Below are 18735 nucleotides of genomic sequence, written 5' to 3'. Positions count from 1 at the left end.
CGCCCACCAATCCGCCAGTTTCCCACCCGCACTTCCATTGGTTGATCGTGCTGGGCTCCACCCCTTCTGGTCGCAGCTCCTCTATGATTGGTCGATGTTTTCTCTCTGCGAAGAGCCCTGGGGTGGGGCCGGGCGGGCCGCTAGGGCAGAGCGGGTGAAGAGCGTTGCTCCCTTTGTCCTGCCTGCGGCAGATGACGCCTGTGCCGGGCCTCCGTGATGTAAGGTCCCCAACTCCAGAACCCTCGCATCCCCGTCTTCCCCACCCCCTTGTGCCTCGCAGCCTCGCTAGTGCCGCGCCAACGCTTCCTCCTTTGCTCTGCTTCCGTTTGATAAGCATATTCGAGACTGCCATAGAGAGCTGGGCAGAATCAGGACGCCTGACGTCAGGATGGGCACTGTCCTCGACCTAGACATCATCCACATAGCGGTGTCTGCATTACAGTAGTTCCCAGCAGGTGGCAGTGAAGCATCCTGTATATTGCAGTTTCCCAGCAGGAAATATCTTGACGGGAAACTTTTTCTAATTTACCCAAAGGTGCCACAGGGGCTGGCAGCAACCCTTTCCGCTGTCCTCTGACTTTGGGGAAGGAGGTCAACTAGGAGCGCAGTTCCTCAGTGTCAGGACGTTGGTGTCATCTTAAAATGCTGGAGGAAGTCCACCTCTGAATCCTGCAGCGTTAGTTCATTGGCCAAGGTCTAGGTCTAGGTCTAGGTTGGAAGGTATAGAAATCCAATGCCAAGTGGGGGCTTAAGGCGGGAAAATGAATTTAGAAGTTTTCATCACAGATCTGGGCTTAGGCTGGGGTCAGCAGGAAAGTCTGTCTCCTCTTTGGCTTCATTCTCAGTCAGGCTCTCTGCACGGGCAGGAAAAATGGCGCCTCAGGCTTCCCTTCCCCTAACATGTCCAGTGGGAAAGAGCATCTCTTTGCTCAAAGCACCAGAAAAAGACCTGAGATTCCATCTGATTGGACATTGAGTCATATGACCCATCCCTGAATCAAAGGGAAGAAGTGCTGATTGGTCAGACCTAGTCTTATACCCACCCCTAGAACCCAGGATGCACCGTGAGAGTAGAATCTGGAGCCCCACCCAGTTGAGGAATTAAAAGGAGAGAGGGACTGGATCATGGTCAGGCCCAAACTGCAGGCGCCCATTCATTTTAGGATTTTGAAGTCCTGGAGTGTCGGAACCTTAGAATCTGAATGCAGAGTTTTGGAACTATGGAAATATGTTAGGATCAGAATCAGCACCTTCTAGAATAGCGTGGAGGACGAAGGAGCTCCTCCCAGTCCTGTCCATTCTGTTAGGTGGAACCATATGACATTACCATTCTGTGTGTCCAAATGGTCACATATTGGCAATTTCATGTGACTCAATCTAATGCAAATGCCAGGAGGTGGAAATTTGACTCTGTTGGCCCTACGCCAGGCTCTGTGGCAGGGAACACGGGGCACTACCATCCTCCCCTCAAAGAGCTTACCAGGAAGCACGGGGCTACCTCCCCAGCCTTCCTCCTGAACTCTGAGTCCCACCTTTCCCATCACACGTTATATTCCACACACGCATGTCAGCACCCTCTGCAGGCCAGGCACCCCTTTCCAGATCTGGGCCTCTGTCTCCCTTTGTCCATCTGCTTCTGTCCAGAATGTCTGCTCCCGAGGCATTTAGACCTCCTTGTCTGCCAGCCCCACACCCGTCACATCACCTGCTGGACCTGCTCCCTTCCCCCAAGTGCCAGTCCCACCCCCACAATCTTGTCTCTCTGCCCCCTCCCCTGCTTCCGAGGAACATGTCTGGACTCGGGTCCCCTCGGAGGTAAGAAGGGAGAAAAAAGGGGGTCTTAGGCCCCAATGGGTAAGTGAAGGGGGCAGAAGCAGCTGGCGGTGGGAGAAGTGTCTCTGCAGAGGCCCCCTCTCACCCGCCTGGGACATGGGATCTCTAGGACTCCAGCCAGATCGAGCTGCTGAAGGAGCTGCTGGACCTTCAGAAGGACATGGTGGTGATGTTGCTGTCACTGTTGGAAGGTAAATGCCAGAGGGTGGGTATGGGGACAGTACAAAGGTTCAGACAAGGCTGAACCTGACCCTCTGAGACCGGGAGACTCCAGCTCTCAGCCCTAGCTGACATGATGACATTATTGTCAGGGTCAGTAAGCTGTCAGTAAGCAACAGCAAGCCCAGCAAACACTTACTGAGCTTGTACTATAGGGGGGCCTGAGTGTATTATACTAATTTATTGAGTCCCCAGAAAAATCTTAAAAAGTGTGTGGCCTATTATAAAAGTGGATACTGTATTTATATATTTAATATTTATTTGTCAAGTGTAACAACATATTGTATAATGTATTCATATTTATTTATTAACATCAGTTAGCTTTTGCTGTGTAACAAATATCCCCCAAACGCAACAACTTGAAACGATATATTTTTACTAATTAATAAAACAGTTTAAGAAACACACAAACATACATTCCTAGAGAATTTTAAATCAAATGTGGCAAAATGTAAACAATCGATGAATCTGGAATATATGAAGGTCCCTTGTACTTACTATTCTTGCAACTTTTACGTAAATTTAGATTATGTTATAATGAAAAGCTATGAGAAAATGAACAGGAGGCACACCCCAGCCACTGCCTGTAGAGGAAGTGTGGGGTCCCAGTTTGCCATAGTCTCCACCTCTCCCTGCTGTCTTCCCTGAGCCACCTTCCTCATCCGTGGACCAGGCTGACCTCTTTGGACCAGTGAAGCCTTTAGTTGTCTGGGCTGTGAGTCATTGGCTCTAGGTTCAAATCCTTCCCCACCCACTTTCTGGCTATGTGGCCTGAGTGGGTGATTTTCTCTTGAGCCTCAGTTCTCTCATCTGTAAAACCAGAGAGGAACACCCACTTCCCTACAAGGCTGTCATGAGACGGTGTAGTGCTAGGACATCACCTGCGCAGCCTCTGGCTCCCGCTGCCAGCCTGTGTCCCTCTCTTTTTATTGGTGATGCCTCCAGCTAGCGAGGGAGCTAGGTGAAGGTGAGATCAGCCGTTGGCCAGTGGCGCTTATGGAGATCAGGAGGTGACCCTGGAGGGAGGTTTGGGAGCTGGGGGGGAAGCTTCCACCTGCATAGAGGCGGGGACCTCGGGAGCCTCGGGTGGCTTCTGAGCAGGAGAGAGACAAGCCTAGGGAATCCAGAAAGGGGCTCCGCCGAGCTGCACTGACCTGGGGCTGCCCACAGGGAACGTGGTGAACGGCATGATTGCCCGGCAGATGGTGGACATGCTGGTGGAGTCCTCGTCCAACGTGGAGATGATCCTCAAGTTCTTTGACATGTTCCTGAAGCTCAAGGACATCGTGGGCTCTGAGGCCTTCCAGGACTACGTCACCGATCCTCGCGGTCTCATCTCCAAGAAGGACTTCCAGAAGGTGGGTGCCGGGTAGCAGGGGGGCCCCGGGTCCAGGGGGGGTTGCCAGCTGCCAGCCGGGGCTTCCTAGCTCCCTGCCTTGAGCAGGAGACCTCTCTGGAAGCCTCCATTTCCTTTACCTGAAAAATGGGGACAGAACAGGACTTGGGTTGTTTTGAGGATGAAATGCATCAACAGTAACGTAAATGAGAACCATTGTTACTGTTACCTTTCTTAATAGTTTTAACATTATCATAATTATGAACAGGGATCTGTTATTCAATCAGCAGACATTTACTGGGTTTCTTTTCTGAGCCCAGCCCTGTCCTTTGGACCCAGCAACAACCAAGACAGACACAGCCCCTGCCTCCATGGGACTTAGAGTCTAATTGAGTAGGCCTTCATTCAATTTTCACATCCTGAAGAAACTTTTTACTTTGTCAAGGATCCAACCCAGAACTTGGAGTTGCATTTAGGGATCTCGTCTCTGCCCTGTTAAGCTGTCACTAACTAGGCCACTACAGGTCTGAAGAATGAAGCTGTTGGGAGGGGTGGAATGGAACCAGCTTCTTCAGGAGCTGGATCCTTCTCTGTCTGCCTCTCCCAGGCCAGCTATGCCATCTGACCTTTTTTTTTTTTTTTTTTGGTACCAGAGATTGAACCCGGGGTGCTTGACGCCTGAGGCACATCCCTGGTCCTTTTTATATTTTATTTAGAGACAGGGTCTCACTGAGTTGCTTAGGGCCTCACTAAATTGATGAGGCTGGCTTTGAACTTGCGATCCTCCTGCCTCAGCCTCCCACGTTGCCGGGATCACAGGCGAGCACCACTATGCCTGGCTTCTCTGCCATCTGTCCTAATGCACCCCGGGCAAGTCACTGTCTTCCGTGAGCCTCAGGTTTCTCCTCTGTAAAATGGGGAGTAGGTTGATGACAGAAACTACAGTGGAGGTAGCAGCCCCTGGGATACGGTGCACACCCTAGAGACGGCGGCTGCTATGCTTACTGCCTGAATTTGTGGTGGGGGTTGCTGAGGATGAACCAGGGCCTTGTGCATGCTGAGCATGGTTCTGCCACTGAGCTGGCCCCCCAGCCCCCCAGATCTCTTCCATCCCCATCTTAATTGTGCATTTGGAAATAACTTCAGGTTTATAGATGAGTTGCACAAACATATCATTTCTGCATACCCTCCACCAGGCTGCCTGAATGTTAGTTTTTTACCAAATTTGCTCCATCACGATTTCCCTTTACCTCTAGATACTGCAGTGTGTATTTCCTGAGCTCAAGTTCATTCTCTTACATAACCACAGAACAATTATGCAAATCAGGCAACTCACAGTGATACCTGTCACTATCTAACCCTCAGATGGCATTCAGTTCTCTCATGGTGAAGAGATTTTTTGTCTTTGTCAAGACCCAGCCCAGGAGCCTCCCCTGCTCCCCAGGGCAATGCCTGCTTCCCTAGCCTCTCCCCACACTCCTGGGAACCCCACCTTCCCAGCCCATCTCTCTAGCCTCGTAAATGTCACTGTGGTTCAGTGGTAGAGCACTTGCCTAGCATGCAAGATACCGCGAGTCCCATCCCCAGCACTGCAGAAAGGAAAGAAAACCTCACGGACCCCGAGCACTTCACTGTCGTGAAAAGAGCTAATATTTATGATATTTTCATTCCATGCCAGGTCCCGCGTGGAAATGAATCAGCTCATTTCATCCTTATCCCAGTCCCTGGTGGTCAGGGCCGCTTTGTCTTCCCATTTTACAGATGTGGAAACTGAGGTTTGGGGAGGTGATGTGACATGCCCAGGTCACCCAACTAGGTGACAAAGCTGAGATTAGAACTTTGGCAGCCCCATACTAGAGTACACTGACCCAGATCCATCTTCTAATCTAGTCTAATAAACAGTCCAAGGGGCTGGGGATATAACTCAGTTGGTATATCACATGCACAAGGCCCTGGGTTCAATCCCCAGCATCACAAAAAGAAATAAATACATAAATAGCCCAGGCAGCCAGATGCAGAGTACACCTAGGATTTGGTCCCGTGGACTCAGGAGGCGGAGGCTGGCTGGTCACAAGTTAGAGGCCAGCTTCAGCAACTTAGCAAGACCCGCTCTCACAATTAAAAAATAAATAAATAAAAAGGGCTGGGGATGTGGTTCAAGAGACTGGCAGGAGGTTCTGGGAGAAGGAGGCCGCAAGAGAACCAAAAAGAAAAAAAATCTGGAAAGAGGAAAAAGAGAACCAAAAAGCACTATGAGGGAGGTAAAGTGCGCGTCATTCATTTTATTTATTCATTCATTTGTTTGTTTGTTTTTGGTACCAGGGATTGAACCCAGGGGTTTAACCACTGAGCCACATCCCCAGCCCTTTTTGTATTTTAAAGTAGAAACAGGGTCTCCCTGGGTTGCTTAGGGCCTCGCTAAGTTGCTGAGGCTGGCTTTGAACTCAAGATCCTCCTGCCTCAGCCTCCTGAGCCGCTGGGATGACAGGTGTGTGCCACTGTGCCCGGCTCACATCATTCATTTTAAATGGGTAAGGATCCCTCCAACGCGTGGGGCCTCCCAGATCCAAGGTTTGATGTCATTTTACAGCTCAACATTCATAGGGTTCCAATTTAGAACTTGAGAAGTTGTACTTGTGTCATCATTTTTGAATACATGATTTGTTCACCTGATTTTTTTTCAATGCACCCTTTCTTCCCTTCCCCCTTCTATTAGTTTTGTATCCTACCATCATTTTTTTCCACAAAAATACAAATACTCTTATTTTCCTCCTTCCTTTCATAATAGGGTACTATTTGCCAGTCTGTATTACTTAACAAAATATTCTGGAGATTGAAGAGCTTCCTCATTCTTTTTTTACAGGTGCTCAGTTTTCTACTTTGTGTGTATATTATGGTTTATTTGCCTGTTCCCTGTCAAGGGACACTTGTTTTGTTCCTAGTGTTCACTAATACAACCCATGCGGCAGTCAGGGCTGCCATGGATGGTTTTGCAAGTTGTGCACTGCACAAGGGTGCAGTTTACAGCACAGACAGTGTACATTTGTTGGTGTATTACTGCCAAGCTCCAGCAGGTGAAAGTGAGCATGCTAAGGAAGGCTCTATGAGCCACTAGCAGTGCCGGCTCTCATGAACACACCATCTGTACATGAGTAGTTTATATCAGAGGATAGATTTCCAAGAGGACTGTTGGGCTCGAGGGTAAAATAAATGGACTTGTCATCTGGACAGATCTTGCCATTCATTTTCCCCTCCTATTAGTGACATTGAGAGTGCCTGTTTCCCCATGGCCTTGCCACCAGATCGCATTCTCAAATCTTTGGATTTTTGCCAATCTGATAGATAAAAAATAGGGTCACAGTGCAATTTTAACTTGCATGTCTCCCTCCCATGAGGCGGCTGAGGCTCTTTGCGTGCTATTTCTTTTATCTTAATTGTTTCTGTAAATTGACCATATCTTGACTCATTTCTATTGAAACATTGGTATTTTTTTCCAGGGGCTCTTTATATACTGGAATGGTTAAAACTTTGTTAGTGGTAGGAGTTGTGTCTATTTTTCTTTATTCATCATTTGTCTTTTGACTTTCTTTCTGATGTTATTTTGGTGATGCAAAATACTTGGTTTTTATATGGAAAATATTTTATTTTTTATTTTTTTTGATACTAGAGATTAAAACCAGAAACACTTTACTCCTAAGCTACATTCCTAGTCCTTTTGATTTATATTTTATTTTGAGACAGGGTCTCACTAAGTTACTTAAGACTTTGCTAAGTTGCTGAGGCTGGCCTCAAACTTGCAGTCAGTCCTCTTGCTTCAGCCTTCCAAGTTGCTGAGATTACAGGCATGTACCACTGCACCTGGCTTATATTTTAAATATTTTATTAATTTTTAACTAAATAGGTAATATTAGCCAAACAGGAATACATTCTTCTTTTAAAAGTTAAGAATTTATAGTCAAGGTTACAGTCACCTTTGGTCCTCATCTCCAGTCCTGCTGTCATCCCACATCTCCAAAGGCTGCCATTGTTACACAGGGGTGAATGTCTCCCTAGATATTTTTTTCTGCATTTTATTCATATGCAAATTTGCATCAAAATATAGCAATGCTTTATAATTCACAAGTTCTTCCTGGTTGATTTAGTTCTTGAGAGTTTACAAAACATGTCTCCATTGATGAAGGACTTTGCAGATTCCAAAACATCTTCTTTGGTTAAAAAGCCTTTGGGGCGGGGCGGGGCCTGGAATCGTGGCTCAGTGGTAGAGAGCTTGCCTAGCTTGCATGAGGTACTGGGTTCGGTCCCTGGCACCACATAAAAAGAAATAAAATAAAGGTATTGTGTTCATCTACAACTAAAAAAAAAAATTAAGGAAAAAAGACTTCATTTTAAGTAAAACTATCTTCATTGAGATATAATTCACATGCCAGCAAACCCACCCATTTCAAATGTGCCATTCTGTGGCTTTTAGTGTATTTACAGAATCGTGCCATCACCACTACAGTCTAATTTCAGAACATTTTTAAGCACCCAAAAAAGGGAACCCCATGCCCTTTATTTTATTTATTTATTTGCAGTGGTTGTGATTACACCTTTAGCAGCAGTTGCTTTACTTAACAGGGCCTTTAGCCATCACTTCCTGTTACCCCTCCCCCAACCCCCAGGATCCATTCTTGGGCTTTGTCTCTCTGTAGATTTGCCTATTCTGGACACTTTGTATCAATGGTGTCCTACAGTGTGTCATCTTACAAGATTTTTTTTTTTTTTAAATTTGACAAACCACAATGGCATTAGCACTGCTAACCAAAGGCAAAATGATAAAAATGAAACAAAAAGTACAATCTGTAATTTTTTTTTTTTTAATACCAGGGATTGAACTCAGAGGTGCTTAACCCCTGAGCCACATCCCCAGCCCTTTTGATTTTTTTATTTTGAGACAGGGTCTCGCTGAGTTGCTAGGGCCTTGCTAAAATGGCTGAGGCTGGCTTTGGATCGGGATCCTCCTGCCTCAGCCTCCCGAGTGCTGGGACTACAGGTGTGCACCACTGTGCCAGCTCATAATTCTTTAAATCATCAAATATCTAGTCAGTATTCAAGTTTTCAGTTATTGTATCTACTGTTTTTCAGTTTCTTGGAATCCAAACACCATCTACCCGTTGTGATTGATTGATGTTTCCTTCAATTTCCTTTAATCTATTGCTTCCCCTTGGTCCCTTTTTCTCTGTTCTTCCCTTTTATCTGCTGAACACCCAGGTGCTTGGTCCTATAGTGCCCAGCATTGCCCAACAAACAGAGTAGGAGCAACATGTATAACGTAAAATTTTTTAGTAACCACACTTTTTAGAGTAAGAAGAATTATGTATTAGTATTAAGTATTAGTATTATGAATTAGTATTTCCAAAGCATCATTTCAAAATTATTATTATTATTATTTTAATTTTTTTAGTTGTAGTTGAACACGTTACCTTTATTTTTATTTATTTTTATGTGGTGCTGAGGATCGAACCCAGCGACTTGAATGTGCTAGGCGAGCGCTATACCACTGAGCCACCACCCCAGCCCATGATTTCAAAATTATTAATTGGATATTTTGCATTGTTTCCCCATGACGTCTCTCATGGGCTAATAGTGTCCTAGTCGCAGAGTTTCCCATGGTCTGAGTCTGGTGGATGCAACCTCCTGGTTTCACTTCACATGTTCCTCTGTCCCTGTTTCTTATAAACTGGAACTTAAGTTGGAGGTGTTTAATCAGATCCTGGTTTGGGGTGTGTAGGGTTTTTTGTTTGTTTGCCGGAATCCTTATGTGACTGTGTGTCCATCTGTTAGGAGATGCACCCCTCCGGTCACTTTTTCTTTTGTGTTGTGAGCAGCTGTTGACGTTCAATGTTCATAAACATTGGCTTCTTAGAGATTGCAAAATGATGATATTCTCATTTCTGAATGTTGGACTATTTACAAAGCATCATGAGGTTTCCCAAACACAAAGCATCCTGTGTTTCCCCAAACTTGCTTTTCCATTTCTTTATGGTTTAAAAGGTATGTACAGAATTTAAAAGACTTACTACTTTTCAAATAGTGGAATAAAATTCAAAACTCTTCTCAACTTTTAAGACACTTCAAGCATTGGACAAATGTGAATGTATTAGTCAGCTTTCCATCTCTATAATGAAATACCTGAGGCCATTAACTTATAAAGAGCAAAGGTTTCCTGTGGCCTACTCTTCTGGAGATTCCAGTCCAAGATCCAGCAGCCCGGTGGCTTTGGGCCTCTGGTGAAGCCAGCATATTATATTATGGCAGGAACACATGGCAGAGCACACTCACCTCATGAGCTAGGAAGCAAAATCGAGACAGGAAGGCCTCAAGTGTATGCCACCAATGACCTAAGGACCTCCCATCAGTCCCACCTACCTCTCAGCAGTGCCACCTCTGTACCAAGCCGTTCGTTAGCACCTTGGGGGGCCACTCCAGACCACAGCACTAGGTGAATACATCCTGGGTGACAGGCGCGGCCCTAGTCCCGAGGGCACAACAGTGAGCAAAACAGAGACCCTGCCTCGAAGCTGAGAGTCCCGTGGGAGGGGACAGGTGAAGCCAGTAAATGAGCAGGATAACTGCAGGCTCTAATCTGTGGTCTGGAGGCGACCAGCCCGCAGCGGGGGGCGTGCCCTGCATTCCGGGTGGCTGGGGGCAATTTTCTGAGGGGGGTGTTGGAGCTGTGCCCTATGAAGGTGAGGGACATTCTGGTGTCCCAGGCAAGGGGACAGCAAGTGTAAAGGCAGAAAAATGGAAACAGAGGGACAGAAAAGAGGCCAGTGTGGTACAGGGGGAGGTTGAGGGGAGGGATGAGGGAGAGTCTGAGGGGGGAGAGGGACAGATGTGCAGGGCCACTGGGCTCCAGGGGGACCTTGACTATTACCCTGACAGAGATGGAGCCCAGGGAGGACTCGTGACCCACTGGGTGTGGGGACAGTGGGGGATCAGAGATGAGGAAGGAGGCTTCTGTGGTGGCCGAGGTGGGAGTCTGGAGCAGGCAGAAGTGGGTGGGTCCTGGATCTATTTAGAAAGCAGAACTGACAGATCATCGGAGGGATAAGATGTAGGCGGTGAGAAAAAAGAGAAACTCAAGGATGATTCAAAGAGCTTAGCTTCGGCACCTAGGTGGGTGGGGACGCTATTCCTGTGATGGCTAAGACTGTGGGCCCAGAGGTCTGGACATAAAAAGTTCAGTTCTGGATGCTTCCATTGGGGGGTGGGGGAGACACTGCAGAGGGAGGTCAGGTAGGGCTTCTGCTGTAAGAGTCTGGATTCTGGAGAGCGCTCAGGCCCCAGAGATACAAACTTGGTAACCGTCACTGCAGAGTGGCAGGGCCTGGGGCCTCAGTGTTATTTCCTGGAAAATGTGTATCTCAAGAAGAAGGTGCGGAGGCCAGCCTCCACAGTTTAGCAAGGCCCTAAACAACGTAGCAAGACCCTGCCTCTAAATAAAATAGTTTAAAAGGGCTGTAGCTCCATGGTTAGGGGCCCTCGAGTTCAATTCCCAGTAAAAGAAGAAGAAGGTGCGAATCCCCTACCTGCACCATCCCATCAACCTTTAGAGATCTGGAAGAGAGACTCCAGCAAAGGATGAATAATAGCTAGAGAAGAAGGTATTTCAAATGAAGGCCATGAGCAAATGGAGGGTGACTCGGAGATCAGCAAATCGCAGGAGCAGAGTTCAGGAATGAATGGAGGGGAAAGGGTCCCAGGCCCCCGTGGAGGCGTGGACTTTAGAGAGGAGACAGTCCCACCATTTATCTTGGGGAGGTAGGTCAGTGGAGCTAGGGGAGAGGACAGGAGTTCCTGTGTGATGATGTCTCCTCGCTCTGCGGTTTCTAGAGCCCTCCATGATTTGCAAAGAGTGTTACTCATTTAGAAAGCATTTTGCAGAGTTCTTGGCTTTTGACAAAGCCCTCCTGACAGCCCGAGGATCTCGCTTCTGTTCAGACTTCAGAGCAGCATTTCTCAGACTGCCTTTTGCAGCCCAGCTGTAGATCAGGAAATTAACTTAGTAAGTCATGACCAGCATCTTTAAAGATAAAAGAGAACTCTGCAGAGTGTGATGCACAGCAAAAGTCAGAATTGTGTCTTGAAACTTTTTTTTTTTGAGTCACATTGTAAAATGCATTCTTACTGCTGTGTGCTCAAGAACCTTTTTAAAAAACTGCCCTGGAGAACCACTTGCCAAGTTGCATAGGAGATCAGCGCAAGAATGTCCCAAGAAAGTGTTGTCTGTAAAGTAAAACAAAACAAAACAGCTGGAAGCCATCTAAACATCCATCACGGGGAACATAAAGATGTTATATTTATAAAACAGGAATATTACATAGCAGTGAAAATGAATTCATTTGCTGTATCTCAATATTAAATGCATAAAGTTGAATGGGAGAAGGAAGTTTCAAATTGCATGATTATAACAGTGATTGTGTAAATTAAAATTACAGTGGCACACGCCTGTATTCCCAACAGGTCAGGAGGCTAAGGCAGGAGGATGGCGAGTTCTAAGCCAGCCTCAGTAACTTAGAGAGGTCCTAAAGCAACTCAGGGAGATCTTGTCTCTAAATTAAATATAAAAAAGGGCCAGGGGATGTGGCTCAGTGGTTAAGCACCACTGGGTTCAATCCCTGATACCTCCCTACACCCCCCCCCCCCCCCCCGCAAATATACAGAATCACATGCATTGTGAGCAACAACTGGACATAGGGAATAGAAGTACTGACATAGGTTTGGAAGAAGTCACACCAATATAGTGGTCACCTCCAGGGAGGGTGGGGAAAGGACAAAAGGACACAATTTCCACATTTTACCATCTCTGAAAATGTAGTGTCTCTGACAGTGGATGGCAGCTCACCGTTTTTTGTTTTGTTTTGTTTTGTTTTTGTTTTTTGTTGTTGTTGTTGTTGTTTTTGGGGGGGGACATCAATTCACTTTTTTTTTTTTTTTTTTTGTACTGGGGATTGAACTCCGGGGCACTCAACCACCGAGCCACATGCTCAGCCCCGTTTTGCATTTTATTTAGAGACAGGGTCTTCCCGAGTTGCTCAGCACCTCGCCATTGCCGAGGCTGGCTTTGAACTCGCGATCCTCCTGCCTCCGTCAGCCGAGCAGCTGAGATCGCAGGCGTGGGCCCCGCGCCCGGCCTCCTTTCACATTTTGATGGCTGGTACCGTCTTCCCTGTGCCATCATCCAGCCAGGAGTCAGCCTTGGGTGCTGGGCGTATGATTCTGGACTTCTCCATCTCTAAGAGAAATCCACAGTTACTTTAGGAAGAGCACGGAGCCATCTGAGGCCACCCACTGACCGCCCCTGCCACCCGCAGGCCATGGACAGCCAGAAGCAGTTCTCCGGGCCCGAGATCCAGTTCCTGCTCTCCTGCTCGGAAGCGGACGAGAACGAGATGATCAACTGCGACGAGTTCGCCAACCGCTTCCAGGAGCCAGCCCGCGACATCGGCTTCAACGTGGCCGTGCTGCTGACCAACCTGTCCGAGCACGTGCCGCACGACCCTCGCCTGCGCACCTTCCTGGAGCTGGCCGAGAGCATCCTCGAGTACTTCCGGCCCTACCTGGGCCGCATCGAGATCATGGGCGCCTCTCGCCGCATCGAGCGCATTTACTTCGAGATCTCGGAGACCAACCGCGCCCAGTGGGAGATGCCGCAGGTGGGAGATCTGCGCATGCGCCTGCTCGCCTCCCACGGCTGGCCGGTCCTGGCACGCCGGACCCCACGTGGATGTACGCCCTTTGTGCATGCAATGGCAGGATTGATGTGTCCTCCGTGCTTGCACACCATGCCCTTGCACACTTACCCTGGAGCTCTGGCGCGTCCTTATAGCCCTCATGCGGCCACACCCACTCTGTCTTGCTCTTAAACTCACACGATTTTACACCCCTGTTCACTTTCCCGGCAGTCCCAGATGGGCTGTCTCTTGTCCCTGGCTGTCCTCCTGTCTTTTGCACACTCACTTTGGGCTCTTGGGTACCCTGACATGATGGGTGACCCCTCACCAATCCACACGTGCCCTCAAACGCCTTCTGGGGTCCTAGCACACAGCTCAGAAGCCCCCATTTATTCTGAGCCCATGCGTGGGTGCACATTTTTTGCACACTCACCCTGAGCTGGTCATTGTGCCTTCCCGCAACCCCAGTGTGTGTCATTCATCTCCCACGTGACTTCACTGCAGCCTTGGCACAACCGCGATTACCCGCGCACCCGGGGGAGTCCCCGCCCACCATGCCATCCAGCCACAGGGGTTCCCATCCCCCCCCCGTACTCCCCATGTGACCTCACACCCTCTCAGCCCTGCCTGTCTCCCTGGTGGCCTTCCTGCATGCCCTCACCTTGCCCACCAGCCAAGCCTGCACAGCCCTAGTCCGCCCTCCACACCTCCCTCTGACCTGCAGGAGCCCCGCCTCTGCACGCACCTCTCCCACGCTCTTGCTTGATCTGTCCTGTCTTGTCGCCCACAAAACTGGGACACTTCTCACCACCTTAGCTACCTGGCCCCTCGCATCTGTCCACACTTGTCACCAGACTCAGGCACACGTGGGCTCCCGTCCTACATGGAGCCCTGTCCTCGTGCTCTGGGCCTCTTACACTGACCCCCGTCTCCCTGGAAGGTTCGGAGCTGCATGGCCAGCCCCAAGGGCACTGGCTGAATACTTCAGGTTTTCCCATGCCATGCTCCTTGCTGCCTTGCAGAGGGGCCCTGGCCCTGCCTGCCTGCCCCAGGTGCCCAGGTCCTCCGCGTGGACTGTGGCCTCCTATTTCTGCCATCTTCCCGTACCACAGCCTCCTCACACCTGCCTCCTCCCTGAGGTCTGGGTGCCTCACATTCGAGATCTTTCACACTCCCCCATGTCCCGTGTGGCATCATTGTCCCATCTGGGTCCTGAGTGGTTGCACATCTTTGTACCCAGGATGTCTGCACTTCTGTGCATCTACAAGAAGCCCCCACTCACCATGGCCTTCACATTGGCTCCCTGTACACACTGTGAGGGTCCTGCCCCTCCCCACCCCTTGCTCCGGGGTGCCCGGTTTCCCTTGGTGTCATTCCTCCAAACAGTAATCCTGCCACTCCTTCCCATTCCTATGTCCTCCGATCCTCAAGCATCCATGTGTGGCCTAGATCGCTCACTAGGCAGTTCGAGGACATGGACAATATATAGCATTTATTGGGTGTGGAGCACTGTTCCAATCACTATCTATCTAATAACTCATTTAATCTCCATACTAACCCTATGATTATAGGTCCTACTCTTAGTCCCATTTATAGAGGGGGAAACTGAGGCCCAGAGAGTTCAGTCAAGGTCATCCAACCCCAGCACTTAGAACTCTCCCCCTCAACCACAATTCTCTGTCTGGAAGAAACTAAAAACACGATTCTGGAGCCAGCCCAATGGGAGGCCAATGCTACCTCTGTCACCTCTCATCTGTGTCACCCTAGGTGCAGGACTCACTGGGACCCCTTTCCCCATCTGTACAATGAGGATAATGGAACGTAGAGTTTTGTTAAAAGGCTTAGTTTGGGGCCTGGCCCTTATTGAAGCATATAGGCCTTCCTACAGTGGGCGCTGTAAAAGGCGGCTAGTGATCATGTTTAGGTATGGCAAAGTCATGCCCATCTGTGGTCCCCACTACTTAGGAGGCTGAAGCAGGAGGATCACTTTATTCACCGAGTTAGACCCCAACCTGGCCAACATATTGAGACCCTGTCTCTTAAAAGTAAAAAAAATACATATAGTTTTGTGTGTATACGTGTGTACAGACACGATATTTGTTAATTATTTAGTGGTACTGGGAAGGAAACCCAGGGGCGAACTAACACTGAGCTACATTCCCAGCCTTTATTTTTATTTTGAAACAAGGCATCACTAAATTTCGGAGGCTGGCGATCCTCCTGCCTCAGCCTCCAAGTCTCTGAGATGGTAGGCAGGCACCACCATGCCCTGTAGAAAATCATTTTTTAAAAGTCGGAATGGTGCTTGCACAGTGAACCTGTCGCTGCCAAGGTCACCCTTGTCCGGAGCCCCTGCTGACGCCGCCCCCTCCTGTCCCCTCCGCTGCCGCAGGTGAAGGAGTCCAAGCGCCAGTTCATCTTCGACGTGGTGAACGAGGGCGGCGAGGCCGAGAAGATGGAGCTCTTCGTGAGCTTCTGCGAGGACACCATCTTCGAGATGCAGATCGCGGCGCAGATCTCGGAGCCCGAGGGCGAGCCCGAGGCGATCGAGGACGAGGGCGGCGAGGCGGCCGAGGGCGCCGAGGAGAGTGCGGCGGGCCCCGAGGGCGCGGCGGGCGCGGCGGCGGCGGGCATGAGCGCGTGGCTCGGGGCGGTGGCGACCCGGGCGCTGCGCGGCCTCAGCTACCGCAGCCTGCGGCGGCGCGTGCGACGGCTGCGGCGGCTGACTGCGCGGGAGGCGGCGACCGCGGTGGCCGCGCTGCTCTGGGCGCTGCTGGCGCGCGCGGGGGCTGCGGGCGCCGGAGCGGCGGCGGGCGCGCTGCGCCTGCTCTGGGGCTCGCTCTTCGGCGGCGGCCTGGTGGAGGGCGCCAAGAAGGTGACCGTGACCGAGCTCCTGGCGGGCATGCCTGACCCCACCGGCGACGAGGTGCACGGCGAGCAGACCGCCGGGCCGGGCGGCGAAGCGGACGGCGAGGGCGCGGGCGAGGGCGAGAGCGACGCCGCCGAGGGCGCTGGTGACGAGGAGGTGGCTGCGGAAGAGGCAGGACCGGGCGGCGCCGACGGGGCTGTGGCCGTGGCCGATGGGAGCCCCTTCCGGCCCGAAGGGGTTGGCGGTCTTGGGGACATGGGCGACACGACGACGGCAGAGCCGCCCACGCCAGAAGGCTCCCCCATTCTCAAAAGGAAACTGGGGGTGAGGGGACAGCAGGGTGTCAGTGTGGAGAGAGGGGGTGGGAGGGAGGAGGCTCAGGGAGTGGGTGGAGGGGCACGCGGGGAGGGGGCGAGAGTCAGGAGGAACAGAGGAGGACCTCAGAGACGGGACAGGGAGACTCAGGGACAGACACCTGGAGAAAGGCTTGCTGGGTGTTGGGAGAGAGAAAAAGATACCCTGAGTCCGGGAGAGCCCGAGACCTAGGAGGAAAGGGATCAAGCCCCAGAAAACCCAAGGAGACAGAGTCCTGGACCTGGGAAAGACTCTCAGAGACACATGGTTGTGGGAAATGAAGCAACCCACTTGGGAAAGGTCCCCAAAGTGTCCTGAGGCCCATGGAGCGGTGACTGCCGCAGGTGTCTGCCACAGGTGTTGAGGTGATGAGAGGCCCAGGGGTCCAGAGCTCCTCTTGGAGTCAGTCTTACCCTGCAGGGCTTTGGGCCAGGCCTTCACCTGGGGAGCCTTGGTCCCCTTGGTCCCCTCTGCACTGTGGGAATCATAAGCCCTTTTGGTGAGGCAGGTGTAGAACTTGGATTGCCAGGCGGTGTGAGAAGCAGGGACAGAGGGGCACTGCGGAAAAGGCTTAGACCTGTGTCCTGTCCCCAGGTGGATGGAGAAGAAGAGGAGCTGCCTCCAGAACCCGAACCCGAGCCCGAGCCTGAGAAAGCCGAGTGAGTGCCCTGGGGCGCCAAGGCCCCTGTCACTGCTTCCCTTCTGGACTGGGAGCCTCCTGAGTTCAGTGCCCTAAGTTGTCTTGTGACCAGAGCATCATCCAGCCCAGACCCAAGCACAGGGAGGGACCTGTGGAGGGAATCAGGGAAGCCGGGCACAGTCAGGAGGCTGAAGCAGGAGGGTGGCAAGTAGCTCCAACTCGCCCGGCTGGTGGCCCATGCCGGGTTCACAAGATGCGGCTACATCAATAGCCAGGTGAAGAAGGCGCGAAACACACAGAAATCGGGAGTGCCTTTTCAATATCGGGGCGGCTCTTGACCTTAGGGCTCTGTTGGAAAGAGAGAGAGCTTGCGCCTGGATTCTTTATTTTTATGGGGGGGGGGGGGACACACAAAGGGAGACTCAGTGGAATGTTCTTTCCAAATAAGGCAAGGGGTCAGGTTTCAGGGGCTTGAGTCTAGCTTCCTGATGTCTTGTGGTCAGTAGATTGATTGACATCTTGGCAAGTCACACCCATCTCAGGTGCTGTGTGGCAACACAGGCAGAGCGAGAGGAAAGTGCCCAAGTGTGTTGCAGGGCCCAAAGAGCATGTGACACCAGGCCGGTCTTCCCATATGCTCAAATGTGCATAGCTCACACACAGCCCGTGGCTGGCCCACGACAGGCAAGTTCTAGGGCAGCCTGAGCAACTAACAATTTAGTGAGACCCTGACTCAAAAATTACAAAGGACACGGGCTGTAGCTCAGTAGAAGAGCACCACTGGCTTCAATCCCTAGCACTGCAAAAAAAAAAAAAAAAAAAGATAGAGAAATGAATGCTCCGCGCTTGCCGCCAGCCTGTGTGCGCCTCCCTCTGTCTGGAACACTTTCCCAGGCTTCCTTCTCCAGGAGGCCTGCTTTGACACCCGCCCCTCCTAAGTTGAGCAGGTATCTCCTCTAGGTTCCCGCCACCCCCTTGGGCTTCTCCTGTCCTACCAAGGACCCCTCCACCCCATTGGGCAGGACGCCATGAAGGCAGAACCTGAGGGTGCCTTTGTCCCCAGCACCATCCAGACCCGGCATGGCATGGGCCCCCAGAGAGTGGCTTTGAGTGAATGAATTGCTCGGGTGCTCCCTGACCTCCGTGTGTGTCCTGCCCTGCAGTACGGAGAACGGGGAGAAGGAAGAAGTCCCTGAGCCCCCGCCCGAGCCCCCCAAGAAGACAGCACCTCCTCCTCCCCCTCCAAAGAAGGAGGAAGCCGGAAGTGCTGGGATGGAATTCTGGGGGGAACTGGAAGTGCAGAGGGTGAAATTCTTGGTGAGTCCCAGCAGGGGTTTGCTGAAAGTCCTCTCCCAGGGAGAGCCGCCTCTGTCCCCATGCTGGTCCTGAGCTCACAGTTCCAGGCCCCTCTCCAAGAGGAGACCAGGCTGGTGAGAAGGCAGAACTGTGCCCAGAGGAGCAGGACCTGGTACAGGCAGCATTTCCAGGTGGCCCCCACTTGGCTCCCCACTGTCTCTTCCACCCTTTGCTCATCTGGAGACCTCTCCCCAGCCTCCAGCCACAGTGAAACCCAGCTGAGGCCATGTTCTGCTCTCCATCGTGGCCAGTCTCTTGGGTCTGAGCCCCACACCCGCCCCAGCTCCCTCCTCCTATGGAGGCTGGAGCTCTCACAGCTCCTGGGCAGGGTCCGTTTCCTCATCGGTCCAGAAGGAGGGAGGCTGTTTGGGAGGCAGGGTCCTGTCTCCTCTCCAGACCACCCTGGAGAGGG

The 18735-nt window shown here is 51.1% G+C and overlaps 1 protein-coding gene across 1 annotated transcript in view; it reads left to right on the top strand.

Moving 5' to 3' along the window:
* Ryr1 (ryanodine receptor 1) overlaps positions 1 to 18735 on the top strand; it is a 106412-nt gene that overhangs the window by 77250 nt on the left and 10427 nt on the right. The window contains exons 85-90 of the mRNA XM_027941225.3: positions 1943 to 2024; positions 3223 to 3410; positions 12745 to 13086; positions 15497 to 16297; positions 16922 to 16986; positions 18131 to 18284. Coding sequence (XP_027797026.2) covers positions 1943 to 2024; positions 3223 to 3410; positions 12745 to 13086; positions 15497 to 16297; positions 16922 to 16986; positions 18131 to 18284 — 1632 coding nt within the window. The remainder of the gene's footprint in view (positions 1 to 1942; positions 2025 to 3222; positions 3411 to 12744; positions 13087 to 15496; positions 16298 to 16921; positions 16987 to 18130; positions 18285 to 18735) is intronic.

The sequence above is a fragment of the Marmota flaviventris genome, chromosome 18 (assembly GCF_047511675.1).
Source record: "Marmota flaviventris isolate mMarFla1 chromosome 18, mMarFla1.hap1, whole genome shotgun sequence".
Lineage (NCBI taxonomy): Eukaryota > Metazoa > Chordata > Mammalia > Rodentia > Sciuridae > Marmota > Marmota flaviventris.
This window is presented reverse-complemented; position numbering and strand designations above follow the sequence as displayed.